Below are 26,342 nucleotides of genomic sequence, written 5' to 3' on the forward strand. Positions count from 1 at the left end.
TTCCAATGTTGGTGTTACCAGTTTTGGCATTAGAATATATTGTTAGAACAGAGTTAATATAATAATTATAACTGGACTGTTTATTAATAGACAACAGGGCAGCGGTATAAATCTAGTATGTTTCATGCTGCAGGTCCTGGATGATCCCTCTCTAAACTCTCACTCAGTCTGCTGTCCGTCATCCAGAAGAATATTTGACTGTTACCGACCTGCAGACGCACCGCGGATCCGGTGAAAGCGCTCACCGAGCCGGGAAGAGCCACCGGTGTTTTGTTTTTTTCCCCCAAACCATTTCTGTCGCTAATCTGTCCGTCCCATGCTCCCCCGGACGGAGCGCCACCTGTCCCGCTGCAGCGCGGCGCGCCGCGGCTCGGCTGCTCAGCTGTCCGGTGACACCATGGAGCTGTAATGTGACTTTCCCCCAATCCCTGGTAATGATGGAATCAGCGTCCCAGCCGCGCAGCGTTTACTTGATGAAAAGACAACGATTAAAATTATTGTTGGATGTTCGCCATGTCGTAAAGCTTTATCAGATGGGCAGCGGGCCGCGGCTCGGCCTCGGCCGGGCTTTCCTGCTGGGAGACCCAAACACAGAGCGGATCAAACCTCGATCTATAAGTCGAGCAGCAGGCCAGGTTTGATACAGAGGGAGAGGAGTGCTGTTCTGTTAATAAATGGACATTAAAAGACAAATGCACACTCTGGTGATTCCCTATTACCGTTTGCCGGGGGATAAACTGCATTTGAGGCAAATCTGTTTGTTTCAGATGTCATGGGAATAATTAACCAGATGATAAGCTAATGCATTTTTCCATACAGTTGAGTCAGTTCATTTACTGCAGTCCGGCTTTGGGTTCCTCTTCCAGGACGAGCTGTCTCCCTCCGCTGCCATTGGAGGAAACATTTTGTCTCGCTGTCTTTCCTCACTTCTGATTGGACGCAGCGGGTTTGACAGGGAGCAGGAGGGCCGCCCTTTGCGCCTGGGAAAAAAAAAACTGCTCCAGAAGTGAGTATCAATCAGAGAGAAGTTAGAGGGACAGAAAGAGAAAAAGAAAGACGCGGAGAAGACGGACGGAGAGACGCAAAAAGCGACAGACGGCATCAAAACGATCAATCCTCCTCGACTCGAGCTCACGCGCAGCCGGGATGGCACAGTCCGGGTTCAGCAGTTTGACGCGGCGTTTCTAGTCAGAGTTGGGATTACTTTGGACACTTGGTGAGTTTGCGCCCCGTTGTAAACACTGACGTGCGCATTTTTTTCGCTTTGCTGCGTTGGACGGACGGAGTGGGCTTTGTTGCTGCTTCCCCCCCTCGGGTGGATTTGAGAGAAATGAGTGAGAGGAGGCGATCTGCCGCAGCTCTGAGCTCGAGAGCCCACGCTTTTTCCGTGGAAGCCCTGATCGGCTCCAACAAGAAGAGGAAGCTCCGGGGCTGGGAGGAGAAGGAGCTGGAGTTGTCCATGGAGAGCCTCGCCACCGACGGAGAGGACCCGGCGCACTGTCTGGATATGGACCCGGGTCAGTGCGCAGACACGCACCACACCGACAAAAACGCCAAAACGCCAGGATCTCCATTATACCGCTGCAGGGTAACCCACGAGTCCCGAGTCAAAACATGGCTACACATGCAGTGACCCAACCCACGGTGGGACAGGCAGGCTCCACGCTGCACAAGTCTCCATCTGAATCCAGTATGGAGTCCTGAAGTCTGATTTTTCTTAAACCAAGTGAGAGATTCTGCCAGTGGGGTGAGATGGTTCACTCGGTTCCAGCGCGGTTACACTTGTTGAAGTGAATTTTACAGAAGCAAAAGTTTCAGTATAGTGCCGTGTAGGAGATGTAGCTTAAAGACATGATGCATGTAGGGAAGACACACACACACACACACACACACACACACACACACACACACACACACACACGGTGATTCAAGGAAATTCCTGAAACGATCTGATTTGCATTGGAAACAGGTGAAATCATCTCACTCCTACTGGCAGATTCTTTTTCCATTTGTTTTAATAAAAATAAGATTTCAAGACAGCGCGCAGCCTAAACGTCATATTCCGGTTTGGGTTGTGGAGGTTTTGATTCAGGACTGGTGGATTATACTGAGGTGCTGTAATTTAAATAGCCTACTGAAAACCGCTTGGATCACTTGAGTAAATCAAAGCGTAAAGCTGTTTGGCTGTTTGGGGGCGAGCTGCTATAGTCTGCCTGCTGTGTTCAACATGAATTAGTCTGTATGGGCCTGCAGGAGGCCTCGGCATGTTATACACAACTGAATCACTGAGGCGTATTGGCAAACACATGATATAATCTGATACATTTTACGCTCAAAGTGAACCAATAACTTCAAATGTTATTTTGGATTATAGTCCCTGTTGTTAAAATCCGCGCTAGGCCTTGTGCAGCCTTATAACACATTGTGCAATAAAAGCATCCGCCTTGCGCCACAGTTCCTCCAATATTCTCCAGCTATAACACACTTACAGAACCTTTTCCAGTTAATATTTAAGGCTCTACCATTCGTGAAGAATGTCTATTTAGAGAAAGTATCAGTGTTAAAATGTAGAAAATATAAACCAAGATTATAGTCCAAGCAGCCAGCCTGCAGCTCCAGGCCGGCGCGTAAAACTATTCTCATGATTAAGGGTTTAATGGCTGTTATGTTAAAAAACACAGGGAATGGAAAAAATAGCGAAAAACGAGGAATTGTTGGAAATGTGTTAGTAGTTACTGAAGTGTTGTGGAGGAATTGGCCAGTCGTGGAAAACAAGCTGAAAAAGAGAGAGCGCTCACACACCAAACTGATTCATATCTTGCTTCAAGCAGACTTAAAAATAGGACTGAATATGTTTTATTAGTTGTTACTTTTCCTACGCACCACCTTCCGAATGTCTCATTAAAACTTTATATAAAAACGGTCATAACTAGGCCAATACTATTTTTTATTATAGCATTTATTTGCTGAGATTGTATAACTTTTTAATTCAATCTATTTGCAACACCTTTTAACGTGAATTTAATGATTAGGCTGTATACAATTAACCAAAATTCCGAGTAAGTTGATGAGTTAATTCAAGAAATAGTAGTTGAAGTGTTGAATCTGTTGTTTTTTGGCTCGTCCATCTCCAACATTCTGCTGTTTGTCTGTGGAGGGACTGGAGAGCGAGCTAAAGCCTGTGAGGAATGATTTCAATAACAGACGTGAAGTGACTTTTAACCTCGATGCTTTGCTTTGAGCTCAAACGTCGCCACTTTATTTAGTAGACAGCCTCTCTGAACTGACGTGTGCAGAGCCGCGCGCCCCGCTTCAGCCAAACTTTTTATGCTTTTGGAGAATTGTTGTTGGGGGTAGTTTCTAATAAAACACGGGGATTCAGTCCAAACAACATTTGAAGGCGATCTGAGCTTCGTCAGACTCCAGACTGGATGAAACTTGAATGATCCTCGTGGGGAAACTGGGTCCAAATGGGCCCGCACATTTTTAGAAAACTACAGTATTTATATTTGGCGAGAAAAAAAATTACAAATTATTATCTTAAAAATCACAGCTTAATGAATCGTTTTAGAAATATATTATAGAAATAGAATACAAACGCAGCGCGCGGGACAGACAGTCCCGGGCCGGCGGTGGATCCTGCGGCAGGTTGCAGTTTGACCTCCGGGGCGCAGCGCCTTTACGCGCGGCTCCTCTTCGGTCTGAATCGCTTCCAACGCCTGCGCTTGGGATAAAAAACAGGAAGAACTGAGTTAAATTTGTTTAGGCATTTCCCTGCAGCGAGTATGTCACCCTACATGGCAGATTAGAGGCTATCAAACGTGTTAATGTCCAAACAGAGACATCAGGACCCCCGTTTGGTAAGATTCTGTCCCAGGAAGCCCATATGGGAAGATTTTAGTTGTTGATGATACAGAATTGAATTGTAGAAATGTCTGCAGAGCAAATGGAGGAGATACAAGTGGTGAGAGTGAAACATTCATGCGAAGACAAACCGCTACTTTTGTGTTTGAAAGGTCAAAGACCATGGCTGACTGTTTAGATTTAATAGCAACACAAATATCCCTTAAATGCTATTAAATAAAGCGCACTTCCTACTTTTGTCGGGCAGCAGATAAAGCCTGAAGTTATTTTTCTCATGCAGTTTCTGCTCTTTGGCGCCGTATGGCAGGATAGTCATTCTACTGATCCTCTCATTTGGATCATTTGTAGTGAATTAAATTAGGGTGTAGGCTAATTAAACTCTCCCTCAATATGTTGGAGACACCCTGGAAATCCCTCAAATGACCCCGGACCCCCCTAAAGGACCCCTGGGTGTCCCCGGACCTCAGTTTAAGAAGCGCGGGTCCCGTCCCCGGCCCTGTCCCGGCCCCTGCAGCCCTCCTCGGGCCTGCCACGGGTTGTTTCAGGGTGTAAAGGCTAGTTGATTAAATAACCCGGTTCTCGGTTCCCGCTCCCGCAGGTCCGCCTCATTACAGCAGCCGGCTCCTGGCAGAGCGGCGGGTCCTGCTCCAGATCCAGAGCCTCCGGTTTTGACGCGCCGGGCGGCGGTGACCGGGAACAGCGAGTCTCTGTGGTCAGATTATGTGGTTTAGAGGAATCTTTAACTGAGTGATTTTTTTCTACTCAAGTCAAGGCGAGGCTCTAAGCCGGCTGGTCATATAACATGTTTATTAGGCTGAAAGACAAGGCCAGGACTGCAGCGAGTTACAGTCCCAGAGAAACACTGCGGGTCTAAATCCTGACTGGCGTGGATTCTCATTTACCAGGCTGAGGGAGAGATGTTCAGTTCATTTAGCACGGTGTGTGTGTGTATGTGTGTGTGCGCCAGCGCAGAGGTGAATATTTAAATTTACAAGGCCTAACAAACCTACTACAACTAAATGTCCTTTAGATTTCCCCTTCCAGACGAATATAAACAGGTTTTAACCTACAGGGCTTATAGCTACATGTTTTGTATTTAAATCTATTGATCAAAGACCTGACTCAAACTTTCTTCACTTCCACCGATAATAGGACATGAGATATTTATATTTTACCCTCAAATAAAATCCAAACATCTTTTTGCTATTCGTGGTGCTGCAATTTACGAGTTGATATTTTCGCTTTTACGCGCACAGTTTTATTCATTTTTCCAGCAAAACTCACTGGATAAATCCAAAGACTTTCCATCATAATTACTGAGTGATACAGGCTTAAAAGGAGCCAGACGCTGCTCCTTTCAGCGAGTGTTTCTTTCATAAAAGACTTTATCAGTCCACTTTCTCCACGCAGGCTGATAATAGAGATGTGAGCGCATTATATGAGCGGGATTAAACCGTTTATTGCTTCCTTCTTGCCTGAGTCTCCATCAGTGCGCAGGGGAAACAGGTGCTCTCTCAATATGGATTGGGTTACTCAGTGATTTCATGGTTGGCAGAGTGCTACTGCCCACTTAAAAAATCTGCTGCAACTTCATTAAATGCATCTCCTAGTCATACATGAGCTGCAGCACAGGCATCATGAGAGCAGCGATAATAAAGGATATAAAGGAATATTTCACTACGCAGAAGGAAAAATTCAATCTGCGACCCAATTAAAAATGGTTTCCACTTAATTATGTGCGTCTCCAAATCGTAATTGGCTTCTTTAGAGGGATGCGAGACCGACAATAAAGGCATATTTCACTTTGTAGATGCAGGATAGGACTTGAATCTACTACCCAATTTAAAAATAATAATAATTATAATCATTACAACTTCATTCCATACATCTACTGTTGGTTAATGGGCGTCATTAGAGGCATATGAGAGCAGAAATAAAGGAATATTTCACAGTAATGTAGAATTTCTATCTATTACCCATTTAAAAAATCTGCTATAACTTCATTAAATACATCTGCTGTTCCCAAACACTCTCAGACCAAAAATAAAGGAATAGTTTACTGTAGATGTAAAAATTCTATTTATTACCCAATTAAAAACAGTTACAACTTCATGAAATCCCTCTCCTATTCATAAATGTCTTTCATAAGAGCCATTTCAGAGCGGCAATGAAGGATTATTTCTCTGTTGATGTACAAATAGCCAATTAGAAATAGTTACAATTTAATTAAACAAATCTATTCACTGGTTATGACGTCTTTAAATGCATTTCCTTCTCCTGTAATGTTTATTATTGAAAGTATATTATGCCTAAACTCCATTTCCAAGCGGCCAAGTGAAGCTCTACCAGTGTCTTATCTTTAGATGTTTTGAAATGAGAGTCAGTCAAGCCTGATGTGAACATGGATGGATGGAATAACACAGAGGACGATGGTGAGATACTGACTCGATTAACTTCAGACCAATTAGTGGCATGAAATGGATGTTAGCCTCTTTTTAATGAGGCATGGCATGAGCTGATTGGGAGCCGTTAACCACAAGATACAGGCTGTGTGTGTGTGTGTGTGTGTGTGTGTGTGTGTGTGTGAACGTGAAGTTAGGCCATGGAGCTAACCGCAGCAGATGTCAGGGCAGCGTTCTGCTGAGTGGACAAATTTTTAGTCATCAATAGATGTCACTTTCTATTCATTCAACACACAAAAAAAAAAAATGTAACTGCAACTTTAAACTCGGCATTTGTATTGAAGCCGCTGAATATTGTGATACTGGACAGAGAATGTTGCTTTATGTCTCCAGTTTTACCGTTTTTAAACAATTTTTAACAATTTCTGAGCTTTGGAAATGAATCCTCGAGTCAGCTTGGTTAACACTGCATACACACACATGGACACAAACACATACAAGCAAGGATACACACACACACACACACACACACACACACACACATGTACGCAAGGATACATGCATGCAAGGATGCACGGCATGCATGTGCACACACACGCACACACACGCACACACACACACAAAGGTTGCTTTCCTTGTCAGTATTGAGTATTATTGAGTAATACAGTGCAATATCTGATAGGTGGTATTTCAAGTGTGTGTGTGTGTGTGTGTGTGTGTGTGTGTGTGTGTGTGTGTTGGACCATAGACTGCTGTAGCGATTATCCAGTGTTGTGTTTTGTCTGTCTGCCTGCATTCGGCTGTTGGTTTAGACTCTAGTATCCAGTGTGTGTGTGTGTGTGTGTGTGTGTGTGTGTGTGTGTGTGTGTGTGCCTGCTCGGCCCTCCTTCACACATCTACAACATGCATCTCTAATGCATTCCTGTAAAATTATCTCATTTAATCTGGCTGCTTCAGTCGCAGGAATGTGTCTGTTTGCTCTGACGGCTTCAGTTTCCCATCTGAGCTCAGCAGGATCGTGCTGAGGCCACGAGACAAACACGTTTACAGTAGAGTACGACCGAAGCCGCTTTCTCAGGGCCGATACGAAATCCATATTCTTCTACTGCAGCTGCTGATAGATGACATTTTGCACTGATATTCAATATCTACTATTGACTATTTTTATGCCCCAAAAGTGACAAGTATTCAATGTTTTCCCCCAGACTTTTCTTCTTGTCAGGGTGGAAAAGCCTCTGAAAGAGCATCATGGGACACTAAAACTCTCCACTGAAACCCAGACTGATGAAATTCTTTCAGTGTCAGCAGCTCTTTAAGGCAGAGAGACACCACACCTATTCACTGGTAGAGAAACTCTGGGAAGCATTAGGCCTTTAAGTGAAGAATTCATTCATTCATTCATTCATTCAAGAATTCATTTGCAAATTCCAACAATTAAAAGAATAAATAAAATGTGCAAAGAAAATCAAATTTCATGTCAGGTTTTCCAGATAGTAGTCAGGAGGAACCTCCATCATATCAGAGGTGGACGATATCTGATATTTAATCAAAGCTCAATATTGACAAATTGATATATCAATCTTACTCTAGTTTACAAAACTCTATTGGCAGTCAGGATGTAGTTTCCCAACAGCACCTTGATGCTGAGATCATCTCTGTCTTATCGACTTTCAGTGCACCAACCAATATTAGGCCATATAATTATAATATTAATATTAATATTATGTGAAGAAGGCTTTGGGAAAGCTGCTGTCAGGATTCGGCCCGTCGGTCGTCTTCCTCAGCTCCATGTCTGTGTGTAATAAGCGTGTTAAGAGAGAGTGAGTGTGTGTGTGTGTACATGTGTGTGTATCTGCAAGCTTGTGTGTGAACAAGTGGGTGTATTTGAGTTAAAAAAAAAAAAAAAAGAGAGAGAGAGAGCACATGTATGTGGGCGAGGGTCCTGACTGGCTGAAAGGATCTCCCAAGAAGATGATGGAAAGTGTCAGCTCCGTCTCTGTTCTCTCTCTCTCTCTCTGCGGTCCCAGATCTAACCCCCCCCCCCCCCCCCCCCCCACCACCACCACCACCACACACACACACACACACACACACCCTCCCTCCCTCCCTCCGCTCGGTATCTTCCCTCCTCCTGCCTCTTGCTCTTGTTTCCAGCAGGTTTGGCCGGCCGCTCTGCGGTGGTGAAGCCGGGACTCTGTCCAGTCTCTCAGCAGCTCTGCATTTGCATAACCATATTTGTGTGCCCCGGTCTGCCAAGTCAACCTCCTCATGTCAGGGCCCTCAATAAATAATACATTATTAGAGAAAGGGAGGGGGTGGGGGGGGTGGGGGGAGGGGGAGGGGGGGGGGTAGGAGATTTAGCTATAAACTCTTTCTGAGAAAAGGAAAAAAAGAGCAGATTGTGAGTTTGGAGTTATGAGGTTTCATCTGGGTGGAGTTCAGTTCTGAGATACTGAGCATCAAAGATGTGACAAGCTGGTAAAACTGTTACGTACTTTCTATCTTTTTAAATATTTAACTGCAAAAGATACTTAAAAATACACCACACAAGCATAAAGTAACATTCAAACATCATGAATATGCTGATTTTGATTTCTGACTTAAAAATAATACAAAAAAAAAAAGTCAGGTACAACCATATAATTCCAAGTTCATGAAATTGAGAAATTCTGCATTTGTCTTAAGTGTAGGAGCTTTTGACGTTTAATTATCATCTAGCAGTGTTTTTATGATCTTTGTTAAATGACAAAAATGCAATTTAGATGATTCAGAATCTGCTGTAATTGTATAATCTTGGTAAAAAAAAATTTGCCACAGTTTTAGTGTTTTACTTTCAATCCGTTATTTAGTTTGCTAATTTTCAGATAAGAGCACATAACGGAGGTAGGGGTGGTCTGTCTGTGATCCTGACAGCTGAGGAAAAACTTAAAATAAAGTGAACAACGACAGATTTAAAGGCCGAGGTCTTCCTGTCTGTCAACCTTGGAGGCTCAAATGTATAAAATCTGTCCTTTAGGTCTGGATGAGCTTCATGTTAATCTGCTTTATCCCGGGACAGTGTCAGTGACTGTCAGCGGTCACTGACTTTCTCCAGAAGGGGCTCTTTGGGGGAAACTGCATCTGCTGAGCGTTTCCCATCGGATTCTTCATTGTGTGGCCCAATTTAAACTTCAATATTTTCTCCATCACATTTCTGAGGCCACGCTGCATTTAGTCTGCTTTTGACACGAACCCAAACTCCATGACGAGTTGAGCCGGGGAGCCAAACTCCAAGCTGCAGGCTGCAGGTGATCTGGACGCAGCAGAGCGCGAGCCGCTTTCCTTTTCACTGCGCCAAGTTTCCTGCGCAAAGCCGCTATTAATTCCTCTGTTTCACAGCCGCATTCTCATCATCCCGTTCATTCCCCCAGACTCTGAGGCGAGCCCCGGCTCGGACGGAGAGGGTCTAGCCGAGAGGACGTCGTGCTCCTTCGGCTCCCCTGCAGACCTGGCCCCGGGCCCCTGCGACCCGTCGCCCCCGGCCTCCATGGAGGAGATCCAGGTGGAGCTGCAGTGCGCGGACCTGTGGAAGCGCTTCCATGAGATCGGCACGGAGATGATCATCACCAAGGCCGGCAGGTAATCCACACACGCACACGCACACGCACACACACACACACACACACACACACACACACACACACACACACACACACACACCGTGCCGATCCTGCTGTTGATTCATCCCGGGGGCTTTACGTGCAGCTCTGCGGCGGGCGCGTGGCTCAGGCGGACAGTGCGCTAACTGTGCGTAAAATCCGTCCCGGGCCGTAACGGCGATTCGTGAGCTATGGCGAGGAAAACCGCCGATTGATTCCCGTTAAAATCCTTTATCAGTCATGTTTTGGAGAAGAAACTAAGCGCGCGATGTTATAGATGGGTTATTGAGTAGGCCTGTGACTAAATATAGCACACACACACACACACACACACTCTCTCTCTCTCTCTCTCTCTCTCTCTCTCTCTCTCACACACACACACACACACACATGCAACACAAAGTAATTTTTACAGATATTAAGAGAAAAATCGTTACTCATTACTCATTAATTTCTTTAACGCCCGCCCCCAACACACACACACACACACACACACACACACACACACCCCTGGACTGTGTTTTGCTGGGTGCTAATGTGTTGCACATGCAGGCCGCTGTGTGATCCGGTTCAGGCCGACATGACGCGGCGGGTCTTCCTGATGTCAGAGAGGAAGGAGAGCTGCTTCTAATTAATCTCTCCGGCGTGTTTTGGGTTTTCTCGCTCTTTTGGGCCACAATTACAACCCAGCGCGAGCGTATGACTTGACCTACGGATCCTCAGGAAGGACCTTTCCCTGCTCTCTGCCCCGCTCGCTCGCCTGGGGCGCGCGCACACTTCCACATATTTCCAGATATTTTCCTCTCTATCTGGACTCTTACGACCAACCGGGATTATTATTAGTAGCCTAATAGTTTTTTCAAACGCACTGCAGAATATCCATCGTTTCAAGTCATTTATTCTAGATTTGAGTCTTAAAAGCATATTTTTCTTAAATTAAGTGAATAAATCTGCCAGCGGGGTGAGATGATTTCCTTTTTCCCCCAATGCAAATCAATTTGCATGAAGACTTTTATTGAGTAAAGTGTCATTTTCTTGACTCTGGTGGAGTCTAATCCAAATTCTTTCAAGATAGTGACACTTTCCTGAAACCAGTGAAGCTGCAGTTATCTGAGTCAGCTGGCCGAAATGTTCCACTTGTTTTAAGAAAAATAAGATTTTCAGACTAAATATGCGACTAAAAGCTGCATTTTTGCAGTGTGGATTTCCTCCCCCCAAATTGATTCAGTGCTATTCACTTTATTGGGAAATGTGGAATATTTTTATTGCGCAGCGGCCAAACCTCTGTCAAAACTACATGACAATTAGATGTTAAACTATCTATAGGCCTATATTATTATTTCTGGGCAAAGTTATTTAAGCAAGACGAGCTGAAGATGAACCTAAACTGACCTATATAGTTCAAAAGGCCCAAGCTGGCCTATCCGATCTAGATTTAGTGAAACAGGGGAGGTTCGAGGCCAAATCAATTATTATAGGAATACAGAATTATTTCATGAAATATGAATCATATTTTCCATGTTTAACAGGTGATTCACGTTGGTTTTAATTTATAAAATAGCGGTGATGTGACTGTATGCTTTATCCCAGCCTATTAGTCTGTAAAATAAGCTTCACTTGTTTCGTTCTGTTCGGAAAGCTTTTAAAACAAGTATTTTATTTTCTTATTTGGCCGCGTGCATCAATCTGATGTTGTTTTGGATTTAAATGCCATTAGAAAGATGCAGACCGAAGCTATTTTTCATCTCCTCTGTGTTCTGAATTCAGATGAATATAAACTGGAATATTGGCCTCCTCTCTACCCGGTTTCGTTACAGACTATTTTTTTTATGAATTGGCTTTAAATTGGTAATCGCCTCATAAATAGAGCAACAATCAGTGTCCGCTGCAGCAGAGTCGGGCTGACACGACCGTCGCCGCGCGTATTTCATGCCCCGCTCATAATAAGCCTATAAATTCAGAGGGAAGGGAAGTAAGAAAACAGCCCTCTTTTCTCATTACGCAGGCCGGGATTTACGACCTTTAAATGAAAAGGGAAAAAATGCAGCGTTTGAAGTGCAAAACGAGGAATTAAGTTAAAATGTCTCCCTCTCCGTATACACACCATTATTTAATAATAGGCGCATTTTTTTTCTCTTTCAGACTAATTTTCTTGGGGTTTGCATCGGATTAGTGTGCAGCAATAAAGCGTTAGGCTGCAGCTTCAAAATCCCGTTTACTCCATTAGATATATGAATAATATTTTCATTTTTACGTTGGCATTAGGCTGAAACGACAATGAGTGCAACAGCAGAATAATCACAAAGTACTAGATCAGCAATATTATGAGCAACAGCACTAAAGAGGGCAAAGGTCAGAGGTCAGAGTGGTCTGCTAATGTGGAACAAAATATTTCCTTTCACCCTAAAATGATAGAAAAGTGCTAGGATAGAAATAAGAGCTGAGGAGAGAGGGAGAAGTTTTTTGTTTTGTTTTTTTGACAGGAGCATATTAGCATAATTTTTTTCTTTTTTTTTGGGGGGGGGGGGGGGGGTGATACAGATGTGTTAAAGGCTCTGGATAAGACTAATGTTCTTCATGGTGTTTTAAAAATAAATGTAGCTTAGTTAAAAGAGTATTTATTGAATGAATTTGAAGAACTATAATGTGAAGACTATGTCGTCATGATTCTGGACTCTGATTGGCCGACAGCAGCAGCTCCTCTAATTCAAATGAGGTAAACCTGCTGAGTCGAGGCTTTCCAGTTCAAATGCTGCAAACCGGACCCTGATTGGACGGATTTCAGTCATTCTTTAGTGAGGGAGCCAATCAGGATCGAGTCCAGTTTCCTGGAGTTAGTCTGAAACTGCCTGGAATTAAAAAAGGATGGATTTTTGAAAATGCAATAACTTTGAATTTAACCACATAATGTTGATGCTGAAGATGAGGCCTAGAGTGACCTGACTGGCCAGACTGCACCCCCAACACACACACACACACACACACACACACACACACACACACACACACCCCTGCCATTCACCCTGTGGTGTGATGGGCTTGTTCAGTGGGACTGTGTTGAGATTCACGGTCAGTGGGCAGTTTGTTCAAACTGAGCGGACGGGATGCCAGGCTGGAAAATCAACACTTCTCCTGTTTTCTCTCTTTAAATGCCAGTGAAGCAAAGTTCGGACGACCTGCTAAAAAAATATGGGAATGTTGCTCCTTAGGCAAGAAGGATACTCATATTTTGGTATTTTTGTTAGTTGTGATTCTTACTGTCTCCTTTTTCAATTAATTAATATAATCTGTATCTTTCTATTTACTGAGATGGTTACAGTTTTGTCAGTGCAATAGGTGAGAATATAACTGATGTTACTGATATAAAAAAGCCTGCAACCTTTCCTCTAGGGATGGGACGATATATCCAAATTCAACATATCGCGATACAAAAATGTGACAATAAGTATCATGGGTCAGAAAAATGAATGGTGATATCAGCTCCATTTTATTCTGCTTGTTTAAAATTGTTGTTTACATTCTAGCAGCCAATGACATCGCTAGAACGATTTGTGTCTCAGAAATAAACACAATTCTGCACAGTCAGACTTTGTTGTCACTGAACTTTTATTTATAACATCGTATCGTTAAATCCTGAACCCCATATCGTGTATCGAATCGGACCGTGAGGAAAGCATATCGTCCCATCTCTACTTTCCTCGATCTTAAAGGTGTTTCAATCTGCTATCCATCATATTTTTGTCATCCAAGTGAGTTTACAATGCAAATTTTCTAATTTTAACAAGGCAGATTTCTAGGAAAGTGTTATTTTCTCTCAATATTTCTCTGAAATATTGTGAAATGCCATATGTCTTTGTAATTTAATCAAGGCTTACTGCTTTACCCTATTCAGCCTGGGTTTCAGTGGAGAGTTTTAGTGTCCCATGATGCTCTAAATGCTGTTTCAGAGGCTTTTCCACCCTGACAAGAAGAAAATAATAATATTTATTTTTTTGCATAAAAACGGTCAAATTTAAAGATATTGAATATGGGCACAACTGATGCACTTGTTTGTCAGTGGCATTTTTTGCACCTGCAATCACTATTTTAAGGGCATTTTATTATTTTTCTGGCATATTTTTGCACCAAGACTCTACTGATTTCCTTCCCTACTTTAAATACAACTGGGTGATTTGTTCCTGTATAACAAGGCTGAGGTACATTAGTATTACAGTATCAGATATATCAGTATCTCTCTGTGTTGTTCCTCTCCAGGCGGATGTTTCCTGCCATGAGGGTAAAGATCGTTGGCCTGGACCCTCACCAGCAGTATTACATCGCCATGGACATTGTGCCTGTCGACAACAAGAGATACAGGTGCGTTCATCACACACACACACACACACACACACACACACACACACACACACAGGTGGGCTGGATACTGCGGTTAGACTGACACATCGGTGTGCAGATATCGGATATCGGCCAGTCAGTGTCGTCTACTGCTGATATTTTATTTTCTTTGCACATTTTATTTATTAATTTAATTGCTCAGTTATGTTTTATGTAAATTAATTCTTAATTTAAAAGCAGTAATGTCTCCCAGAGTTTCTCTACCATTGAATAGGTGTGGTGGGTCACTCTGCCTTAAAGAGCTGCTGACACTAAAAGAATCTCCTCAGTCTGGTTTCAGTGGAGAGTTTTAGTGTCCCATGATGCTCTGAATGCTGTTTCAGAGGCTTTTCCACCCTGACAAGAATACAATTCTGAGGGAAACACTGAATACTTGTCATTTTTTGGCATGAAAAATGTTCAAAATTAAAAAATATTGCATATCACCAAAAAATATCATCTATCTGCAACTTCGGTCTAAAAATATCAGTATCGGCCTTCAACAACCCATATCGGTCGAACCCATGCACAGCTGCATACATAACATGCACACAATATGCACATGTGCAGTCATATCTGCAGGCGCACATGCATGAGCGAATACACACTCCTCCTCCTCCTCCTCCTCCTCTTCCTCCTCCTCCTCCGCCGCTGCTGGACAGAAATCTGTGTTTTCCTGGACGATTCTCAGATGTTGGACTGAGCATAAATATTTTTGACCTAGTTGGATTTTGCTCATTTCTCGTGCCTCATGTCAGAGACGTAACCGCCTTTGGACCGAACAAACATATTCCAACCTTGTTTCATTTTTAAAAAATTTCTCATAACTGCTAATAGTAATATACCTGTCCTAAAAGCAGTTTCTCCCATAGTTTGCATCGGAGAAAGTCTGCACTGTGGAAAGGCTTATGTGATGGATCTCTCTGGATATGCAATAAGGCTGATATTCTGGCATGCGGCATTACTCCCCGAAGTTAGAGAGGTAAGCCAGAGAGAGGAGATTGAAATGTATTCATCATCCCACTGGCCTAGAGGATAACTTATAGCCACAGTCTGTCCCGCAAATAGGATAACTCTCAATATTCAGGTATAATGATGGAAATGGGGAAAAAAAGAGGAGGAGGAGATGGAAAGAAAATCCCATAATGCTGCAGTTGCTTCTCTGCAGGTTGCGTGTGGTAGTTTTATGCGTCTAGGGTTACTTTTATGACTCAATATCGTTTTTTTTAAACGTATTATGATAGAAATGGAAAAGAGATGGAGAGAGAGTTGCGTGTGCAGCTGACCTGCTTCTCCTGCGGCAGCTGCGTTGGGGAAGTTTTATGTTTCCCGGGTGCTGATGCTGTTTGTTTCATCAGGTTGTTTCTGAGCATCATGAACTGATAATGTGGCAACGCACAAATAACCAAGGACCGGCCTCACTGTATGTAAATTAGGGTTCGACCGATATGGGTTTTTAAAAGCTGATGCTGATATTTTTGCATTGAAGCTGACAATATTTCGTGCCGATATTCAGTATCTTTAAATTTGACCATTTTCATGCCAAAAAATTACAATTTTAGTGTTTCTGCCAGGATTTTATTCTTGTCAGGGTGGAAAAACATTATTGAACAATTAAATGACTAAACAAACTGTGCAACGAAAATAAAATTCAATACAATTTATTTATTTTTTATACAGTTTTTCTCTAGCTGTGGTCATGGAGGAACCTTCTTCATATCAGCAGTGGAAGACATGACCGACCGATATCTGATAATTAATAAAAAGGCCGATATCGGCGGATCCAAGATATCGGTCTAAATCTAATGTAAACATCACTGAAATATCATGAAACTAATGCAGCTCATAGGAAGTGATGGAGCAGCAGGTCCCATAGGAAAGTTATGTAGTGACGTTTTCAGTATTGAACAGTGCATCAGTGTGTTAACGGCTTCTTTGGCGGCGACAGGAAGCACTTTGAAGCGAAATCAAACCCAACATGTTTACAGCGGGTCGGTTTTGTCTTCATCTGTCGCTCTGTCAGGAATAATATCTGATTAAAGGCCGTGCGTGCCACAGATATGTCCCCGTTTCTTTGCGGCAAAAACAAAAGTCTGTCATCTCGGACAGAATTTGAAAAGTATTTGTCCCCCTTTAAGTCAAGTCAAATGTATTCACGAAACGCTTTGAAAAAAAAACAGGTTCCGAGAAATCAAAGGACACAAATCCGTATATATAAAAACACAGGACGGTTAAAGAAGAGACATTTGTTTTGTCGGTGCAATAGAGCTTCACGCATTCTTCATTTTATGCAGCTGTTTATTAATATAAAGTTTTCCACTGAAGCGCAGTAGACGTTCTGTCCCGCCGCCGACCGAGCCGCTCTCTCCCCGCTCTCTCCCCGCTCTCTCCCCGCTCTCTCCCCCGCTCTCTCCCCGCTCGCGCTCCAGCGAACCAAAATATCACGGAGGATTTTAGAGGCCAAAAGATCTTGTAAAATTAAATAGGATTTTCTTCCTGGCCGGGGGAATTTACCGCAGGGCTTTGCAAACCGAGCCGGGAGCTGTCACTGGTATGTCTCATGGTCCTCGGGAGTCGGGGGTCTGGAAATACGGTCTTTATTGGAATTTACTTGCTTTACTTAGGCTCCCTGCCCCTCTTTAGGAACGTCTCATTGGTACCGCGCTCATTAAATCTCCATATATTACCGCTCTTTTATGTGGACGCTCGCTCGGTTAGCGCCGAGCTCGGGCCGCTGGATGGGGGGGGGGGGAGAGAGAGCGGAGAGCGCCGCTGTCTGGCTGCTCAAACATACAGGACCTCATCCCTGATCCTGAGTGTCACAGCACACACACACACACACACAGAGACACACACACACCCAGGTATCCATACACGTTTTAACACAGAATCACACAAAAACACACACGTTTGTATTGCTATACTTGTGAGGACAGTCATTGATTATATTCAATCCCTAACGCTTTAGCCTAACCTAAATCTAGTTGTAATTCTAATCTTAATCCTAAACCCAAATCCTAATCTTAAACTAACTTTATACCTAAACCTAATCGCAATTTTAATCATAACCCTAAACCCAAAACCTAACCCTAAACTAACTTGGACCCTTACCTTAACCTAACCTATTCCTAATCTTCACCCTAAATCCAAATCCTAACCCCAAAAACTAACTTTAACCTAATCTAAACCTCATCCTAATTCTGCCTGAACTAAATCCCAAATCCAAAACTAGCCCAGTAAAACTGAAAAACCAGTAAAGTGTCTCACTTTGGATTAGGATTTTCTTTGAATTTTCCTCACCTTTCTATCCTTGTGAGGACATTTGAGTCCTCATAAGTACAGAAATACAAGAACACACACACACACACACACAAAGCCATTGGTCTTCTCTTACAAACTCAGAACACACACCAGTCAACCCTGTATGGTAATTCAATAGCAATATTTACTCTGTCAGTACAGTAACCTAATATACAGCCTGGGTTTGGCAAGTGTGTGTATGCGTGTGTGTGTGTGTGTGTGTCTTTTTATGTGCATGCCTGCCTGTATGTCTCTCCATGAAAGAGTATATGTGTGATGAGCTGAGAACACACACACACACACACACATGCACACACACACACGCACACACAACCTGTTTTTGTGTGCGGCTCAGTGTGTGTCTATCCGCATGCGTGCGTGTTGATGTGTGTTGTGTTACATATGTGTGTGTTTGCGCCAGTGGGTTTTCCTTGTGTGGAAGAGAAAGTGTGTGTGTGTGTGTGTGTGTTTGAGAGACAGAGAGAAAGAGATAGAGATAGAATAAGAGAAAATACGTGGCTGTATGTTTTTGTCAGCGTGTGTGTGTGTGTGAGCGTGCACGTATGCGTACACGAGTGTTGAAAATGTGTGTGTGAAGTGTGGTGTTGGCTCCCCCCCCCCCCTCCCTCATCTGTCCAGCAAGGGTGTCACATAAAGTCCGATCTTTATTGATTGTGCCGGTGCCAGATGGTAGATTTATGGAAGATGAAAGGGGGGACTAATCAGATTTCCAGTCCTGTTTGGGGCTAAAGTTTCTCCGTTCCTTAACACTTTCCCTGCTACGCCGAGCGTAACCCTAAACAGCGCTCCAAACAGGAAATTACACAAACGCCTGGCACCTTTTGCATGTGTGCGTGTGTGTGTGTGTGTGTGTGAGTGTGTGTCTAGGTCAAAAGTCAGATGTATGTGTGGAGGTGTGTGCTTGGTAGTCTACGGCAAAAAAGAGGAGGCGGGAGTTAAAATTTGGCTTTTTTCACTGCTGCTATTGCAATAATAATATGGTTTAATGTAGAAGTAAAGACTCATAATCCAAGTCTGTCTGTCAGTATAACTGCCTCATATTTAATCTTTTAATAAAATAAATAAATGTCTGTTTCGTTCTATCTATCGCCGATTCATATAACACAACAGTGATTTGACCTATAGCTCCATTTAGCACCAAAGCTGGAGACAAAATAAAAAATAAAAAAACAAGACAATCTTACGGATTATCACTTAAAGGTGATAATCCACAACAACACAAATAATAGTAGACATGGCAACAGAAAAAACACAAACTCACTTTCCCAACAGATGTTTTGCAGTTGAGTCACAAATCTCCCAGCAACCACCAGTCTGACACCATCATGGAGGTCCAGTGGAGAACTGGCTTTGCACAAACAACGGCTAAATATAAAACAACCAGGCTAGAAAAAGAAAGATACTGGAATAAGCTTGTTGTGGTGTGGCTGTAGATCCATTCAGTAACGTTCTCAGTAAAAGTGAATAGTGTGATAAGGTGGATTTGGTTACTGTGACACAGTAAACTGTCTTGTCTTTAGCCCTAGTCTCTACTCCAAAACACTCTGAGTTGTAGCTTGAGAAGAGTCAGCTCAGTTAACCTGAACAAACTGTTAGCTAGCTAACTAGCCAGCAAACACACTGATGTTAACATGCTAACGCTAGCTGCTGCTAGATATGTTAGCTAGTGTGCTAATCAGATGTGTTAACAACAAGACAGTGATGGTTACCTGACCAGATACTATGGTTAGCTAGCTAACAAGCTAGCAAACAGTCAGTCAGATTTGTATGTGGGGAAACAATCAGTTCCCACTCAAAAACAGCACAGAAACTAACCAGGTCTATTCAATTCTGTTGAGACGGACAATTTGTGCATTTAGAAACACAATCAGCTGTCCAAAGCTATTGTTGCCCAAGAGCTGAGGACCTCCAACATGGCCGCCAGAGGCTGCGTTGTGTCACCAGAAAGTCCTCAGTGTTGCCAACTAATTTTCAGGGGAAGTTGTCGATTTGTTGCTAAAAGTTGCTAAATGACGTTGTGATGTCATTGCGTGATGATGTCATTACGTAATGACGTAAAACTGCGTCATTACGTAGAATACACAATGACATTACTCAAATTGACTGTCCATCTCGGCGAAAAATATGATTTGAAATTTGTTAGTTTAGATTTGTTTGTTTATTATCACATAGTTTTATTTGTAAAAGTAATATAAACACAACACATTTTTTATGATCAGATATTTTTATTTTTTTACCTTTTTCAAGACTAGCTTAATTTTAGTCTGCAGTGAGTGCGCTAGCATGTAACGTTACTGAAGGCTTAGCCCTTTTCAGATTGTTAACGCTACTTTGTGGAGGAAATTCTAAATTCGTCTTTTTTTTAAAATTGTGACTTCTTAACCAAACAATTGTGCTCTGAACTGAATGTGTTTAAATGATTTGACCAAAAAAATTAAGTTTGTGTCGTGTAACGCATGCTACTGCTGCTGCAGTCAGCCAACAATGATTGCTGCTGTTGAGCCGAGCGTCACTACTGCTGATGTCACTCACAATGCAGACAGACCGTGTGTTGTGACTGAGTGTGTGACAGAGAAAATCGTTTTTGTGTCATTTAGAGGGAAAATGCATGCATTTTAGCGTTTGACTCACTTTTCAAAAGTTGCTAAAAGTTCCAAATACATTTTAAAAGTAGCTAAATTTGTTGCTAGGTGCCTTTTGAAAAAAAAGTTGCCAGGGTAGTCTGAAAAGTTGCTAAATCTAGCAACAAAATTGCTAAGTTGGCAACACTATACTTTTAACTAGCATGCATTTGTCCATGCCTGATGTGCTGTGTGTGTTTGTGGCAGAGAGAGGCTGAGCATACATATGAATGTGTGTGTGTGTGTGTGTGTGTGTGTGTGTGACTCAGAGGGAGACAGGGTGGTGCAGCCCTTCAGAGGCAATAACAAAAGGACCAAATGAGAGTTTTGTCCATGTTTCACCGCTGAGTGATGACTTTGGCAGAGGCGTTGCAGCTGAAGCACTTTCAGCCGAGCACATGGCCAGAACTAAAGGCAAACAGCTGTGCCTCGGGCTCTCTCTCTCCCGCTCACCCTCTATCTCGCTCTCTCACTCTCTCTCTCTTTCTACTTCTTTCTTTGACTTTCCTCTCTCATTCTCTCTTCTTTCTCCTTCTCTCCATTGACATTATCTCACTTGTTTTCTCTCTCTCTTTATCTCTTACTTTTTCTCTCTTTATCTCTCTCTCTTTCTTTCTTTATCTCCTTAGCTTCTCTCTCTCTCGCTCTTTCTTTCTCTCCCTTCCTTCCTTTTCCTTCTTTCTTTCTTTCTCTCCCTCTCTCTCTGCTGTTTAATGGGCGGGACGTCCTTTATTGTACCCAAACTCACATACAACATCATCAAATATTATGGCTGAGCTTAATTGAAACTATGCAGCTGAGTGTGGGACTGCATATGGAATATTTTATGTCGCTGTTGTTAGAAATTTCAAGCACAATGAAGAAACAACAGCTGAGTTTTAAAGGCTGGTGTTGTGGCAACGCGGCCCAGTATTTTGATTTTGTTATCCAGCAAGACGGCAACAATAAGCCGAGACACTCCGTATGCTTTATAATAACTCTTACACCACGTATTCCCCAAAGTAACGCACCCAAAGTGAGTGCTATCTGGAGGCTGCAGTGTCCTTCCAGGGCAGAAACATATTGTCAGAAAACCTGCAGACTTGTACATGCAAATGCAAATCAGATTACTGCATTCAAGTTTTCCTCTTGACCCAAATAAATGATGTGCAAGTGGAAAATGAAAAAAAATGCTGTTGTGGTTTTGCATTGCCATTTTCCAATTTGCGTTAGCATTTAAGTAAAGTTAACCGTACGCTTCCGTAGTTCTGCTCTCACAGGGAGTTAAAACGCTTTTGTTTTATTGGTGAATGCACAGTACAGTGAAATCCACCTTCATGCCTTTATCCTGCATTAGTAAGGAAGACAGTTGTTTCTTAAAAGTTAAACAGTAAAGCCAGATTTGTATTTTCTAAAACAAAAACTGTAATGTGTTTCAACCAGCTATAGTTTCCAGAACATGGCTGAAAAGAGAGCAAAACTTGATTTTTTACAAACAGTTTTTCTTGGAGAAGGAGGAAAAGCACAGTAAGAAGTGGGACTCCTCCTCCCATGTTTTTTGTAGCAGTTGTACAACTTTTGGTCTCACTTTATTTGGATAATCCAATGCTCAACTTACTATCCAGTGACTATAATGTGTCACTAAAAAGACTGCAGGGTTTCAGGTGATATAATAGTGAGAAAAGTAGTGTACAGATAGATATTCAGTGTCTGGGTGAGGGTTAATCTTAGGGTTACAGTGTGTGTAGAGATAAGTGACATTTTGTTGAACATCTACTCTTTGTCACCTAGTTAGCTGAGCATCAACACTGGGCGATCCAAATAAAGCGTTACACAATATTTGTTTTCAATGGTTTGGTTTTTCTAAAACATCCTGCTGCCGTGTGTCTGTGCAGGTACGTGTACCACAGCTCCAAGTGGATGGTGGCAGGAAACGCGGACTCCCCGGTGCCGCCGCGGGTCTACATCCACCCAGACTCCCTGGCTTCAGGAGACACCTGGATGAGGCAGGTGGTCAGCTTCGACAAGCTCAAACTCACCAACAACGAGCTGGACGACCAGGGACACGTAAGGACAACTTCCTGTTTGGTCTTTTATTTTGAAACTGTCTGTCTGTCTGTCTGTCTGTCTGTAGACACAATAACTCAAGAACAATATAGATACTGACACCACAGGTTCCTCCTATAGAGCAGATGATCAGATTACATTTCGACGCCTTGCTGCATAAATTTACATATTAATGAGGAAAAACAGATGTTCTTGAAACTACTATAATGCTTTAAAATATGGAGCTCATAATAATACCATCCACATGTTATGTGAAGACAGGTATGTTGACGTTGAAACACCGTCTAATGAATGCATTAATTAGTATATTATATATTTAATACATCATGGTGGTGATGGCAGGACACTCAGCAGCTCAAGTGCCTCTTGTTTTGCAAAAAAAATTTCAACATTTGGCTGCTGCATCATGTGAAAACCTCCTATCTAAAATGGCCACTTCAGGACCCACAGACCAATCAGACGCGAGTATTTTAAAATATTGCTGACTGAGCCTAATCCTGTAATCCTGACAAAGGTTATTACAGTGGAAACGCTTTGGGTTTTAATATTAAAGCTTTGATTCGTGCACCATGGAGGAGTTTCAAGATTACGACAGATTTTTTGACCTTTAAACCTCCTAAGGTCACGCTGGTGCCGCCCATGCTAGAGGTGTGTGCACTCATGGGACTGTAAAACACTTAGAAAAGTCTACCAAATGACATCCACTGTATACTTCAAGTCGGGACGTTTTTGATGCCTTTGCTTGAAAGGAAAGTGTAGACGGTTCTTCATGTGTTGAGTACATTTCATGACCATCGAAGTCATGAAAACCTTTCAAAACTGAATTTATGTGATACATGGATTTCAATTGGAAAATAAGCTTCTTTAAAAATTACTTTTTGTGTTGCGTTTGTGTGTGTGTGTGTGTGTGTTCTGTGATGATGGGCGGTGTGTGTTGCCACATACTGCACTCCCACACCTAGGCCTTCCTTTTTTTTAAATTAGTCCAGCCTGATTGAATATTATTATGTCTGTGGATTAGTGTGGAGAGATGAAAGGTCTGGGATTTGAACCCATGCCCTTGTTTTACTATTTAATAATTTCTTTTATGGCTCTGTAAAGCACTTTGTAATGAAACGGTTTTGTTTAAAGGCACTTAATGAATCAATTTGACTTGATTTATAATGCGCTCAAGCAGCCATGCTACTGAGGTAAAAATTTGAATTGCAATACAATTAGTTTGACCGCAGTTTGATTTACTGCCTTGATCATATCCAGTCAATAGCATAACTTTGTGGTGGTGAGTAAAGTAAGTCTCTTATTGGCTCTTGGCTCCTCTGCAGTGTAATGTGGGTTTCCTAGGTGAAGTTTTAACTGTAATGCATCGAGTTAGACCACAGTCTGTTTGATTTACTGCCTTCGTTATATATAATTAATGAGGGGGCAGTGAGGTAAAGCGAGTCTCTGATTTGTGCTTTACTGCAGTTTAATATGAATTTCATATGCAAAGAATATAAAGCAAGAGAAAACAGTGTCAGCTTTTGATTATAGGTCTTTATTGGCCTTAGTGTTTAAAAGAAAATGACAAAAACACACAGTGTAGCTCGCAGTCCCAGTGCTTTTATTACCGACTGTGTCTGGACTGCATGTTAACTATGAGATGATATAGGGAAACTGTACTGTGCTTATATTTACAAGTCTCTTAAATATATTGTGAGATGGAATTATTATCTGGTATCTTTTCAAATATTTAACCAGCAACAGGTCTTTTTTTTTTTTAGTAACATCACACAAGCATAAAGGAAAAACATTCAAAGATCATGAATATGTTGATAAAAAGTCAGATAGAATCGTATAATTTTAAGCTCATAGCACATGGAGCTGAACAGTCACTCCCTCCAGACGTGTGAAGCGTGGATCTGCATAAACAAAGAAGCTGCAACGCACAAATACAGAGTCAGCTTGGTATTCAGAGCCGCCGCTGCGGTTCAGATTGATCTTTTTGTGGAAATAACAACAAGCCGAAAGAGTCGAGTGTGAAATCCATCTGCTTGGATTTTGCTGATGGAGCGCAGGTGAAAGCAGGCGAGGATCTGCCTCTCTCATCTCTCTCTCTCGTCTGATCCACATGTGGAAACAGTGGGAGATGACCCAAGATGGCTGCTATCAAGACGGTGCAGCGAGTCCCAGCCAGACTGCTTTGATTACAGCGGTCAGAGATATTGTTGAAAACAGCGCGAGGAGCCGCTTCAAATCAATTTCTCCCGGAGAGCGCGGGTGCCAGGTGAAGTGATGATCAGAAAAGCGGCGTGACAGAGATGTATCGCTGCGGCGTTCCCGACAAAATGGCGGCGTCCGGTCCGATCCAGCGAGCGAGCGAGCGAGCTGTGTGGCGCTGGCGGGTTCCTGCTCTGTCACAGCTCAACTAGATGATCATATCAGCTCAGTGGTGACAAATGTAATAACATCTGGGTGTTCGTGGGCGAGTTTTCACATGCAGGGCTTTTTGAGAGCGAGGGGAGGTTGTCTTTCCCCTCCCGCAGCTCAGTTTAAGGGCTTTGTTGCCCCGGGGGGGGTTTAGAGGCCAAAGGAAATTAATTTTGGAGCTTCCTGTGTGGGAAAGCTCACCGCAGATAGAAGGCGTGCTCCGGCCTCCCCGCTCATCCCCTCCATCCCCCCCCGGCTTGTGGTGTCGTGAAATGTCTGCCTCATCAGAAACAGACACCCTGCATGTCACGAATCAGACCTCTCAGCAAAAAACAGAAGCAGGGGCTGTGAGAAAACACAACATTTACGATGAATCGCGGCTCGTCCTCCGCCGGCCGAGCGGTGCCTCCAGGAGTTTGCAATTTCGTGATCGAGATCTGCAATTTTGGCTGATTGCTGCATTCGTGCCACATCAGAAACCCTGTCGTTCTTTGAAAAAAAAAGACTGAGAGTGACAATTTTTACAAGCCATCAAGTCAAGCAAACATAAATCAAAGCACTTGTCAGCAAGCAGATCATTGCGTCTTTGCTCTTTGACTCCCTTTTTTTTCTCCTTACAAATTCCCAGAAATAAACAGAAAACACCACAAATTGCTGTGGAATTTAAAAGAAAAAAAAATGAAAAAGCAGCTGCAAAATGTTGTGTTTTTCGCTGCCGGCAGCTTTACTGTGACAAATTTTGCGATGGAGTTTGATGTGTCGTCCTTTCCCAGACAAAAAGAAAAAAAAAGATGATGGCATGCACTGGGGCTAGACTGCACCACACTTCAGGAATATCAAAGTTTCGCTGTGAGGGATCCTGACTTATTGTAGCATCGCGAGTATCAAAACCAGACCTGGGTCAAATACTATTTGCAAATACATTTTCTTGTTTTGCAGTGCTCGTTTTGCCCTGTTTGAAGGGTCAGATGGGTGGAGCTTGTCACATGTAATGATATTTAGCATCAGGCCAAATTCATCCAATCAGACAATGTTGTCTGAAAGCCAAAATATTGTTCTTTGAATGAGAACTTGCTTTTCCAAAAACAGAATTGTACTAAAAGACAAACCCCACCCACCTGATACTTCAAGTCGACTAAAACAAACTACTATAAAAAAGTATTTGAAACAATTATCTGATCAAAACTCATGTTCTAAACAGGCGAGCAGCTTGGTAGCATGAAGATATTAAAAAAAGCTGCGGCTCGATATCTAAACTGAGAGAAAATGCTGGCAGGCTAACAGGCCACTTTAAATGTGTCTCGCTCTGGGACGCCCCGCCGCCTGGCTGGACCCGCCGGCCTCGGGGTTCGTCCGAGTGCGGCGGCCTCGCGGGTTCAGATCCGCCTCATGCTGTCACTCTCGTCTCTCTCTCTATTTCCTGTCTGTCCTCGCCGCTCTATGGGAAAACCTAATAAAACACTGGAGGAAAGTGGACTGCCCAAACCTTTTTTTTTTCACAGTTGCTCTGTTGCCGTTGCTAATGATCCATTGCTTTGTAATATATCACCGGCGTTGTGTGAGAGCGTTGTCACTTTGAAACCCGTTCAAGATCCACTGCAGAGTTTCCAAACTGCACTGTCAGCAATCTGAAAGTATGTCTGCTTTTCTTAATTCTCTTTGGAGATGGA

At 42.8% G+C, this 26,342-nt stretch overlaps 1 protein-coding gene across 1 annotated transcript in view; it reads left to right on the forward strand.

Annotated features, from left to right (window-relative positions):
• The first annotated feature begins 1,330 nt into the window (after positions 1-1,330).
• tbx15 (T-box transcription factor 15) overlaps positions 1,331-26,342 on the forward strand; it is a 39,408-nt gene continuing 14,396 nt past the window's right edge. The window contains exons 1-4 of the mRNA XM_078286157.1: positions 1,331-1,517; positions 9,677-9,884; positions 14,159-14,260; positions 22,095-22,266. Coding sequence (XP_078142283.1) covers positions 1,331-1,517; positions 9,677-9,884; positions 14,159-14,260; positions 22,095-22,266 — 669 coding nt within the window. The remainder of the gene's footprint in view (positions 1,518-9,676; positions 9,885-14,158; positions 14,261-22,094; positions 22,267-26,342) is intronic.

This window comes from Centroberyx gerrardi, chromosome 10 (assembly GCF_048128805.1).
Source record: "Centroberyx gerrardi isolate f3 chromosome 10, fCenGer3.hap1.cur.20231027, whole genome shotgun sequence".
NCBI classification, from domain to species: Eukaryota; Metazoa; Chordata; class Actinopteri; order Beryciformes; family Berycidae; genus Centroberyx; species Centroberyx gerrardi.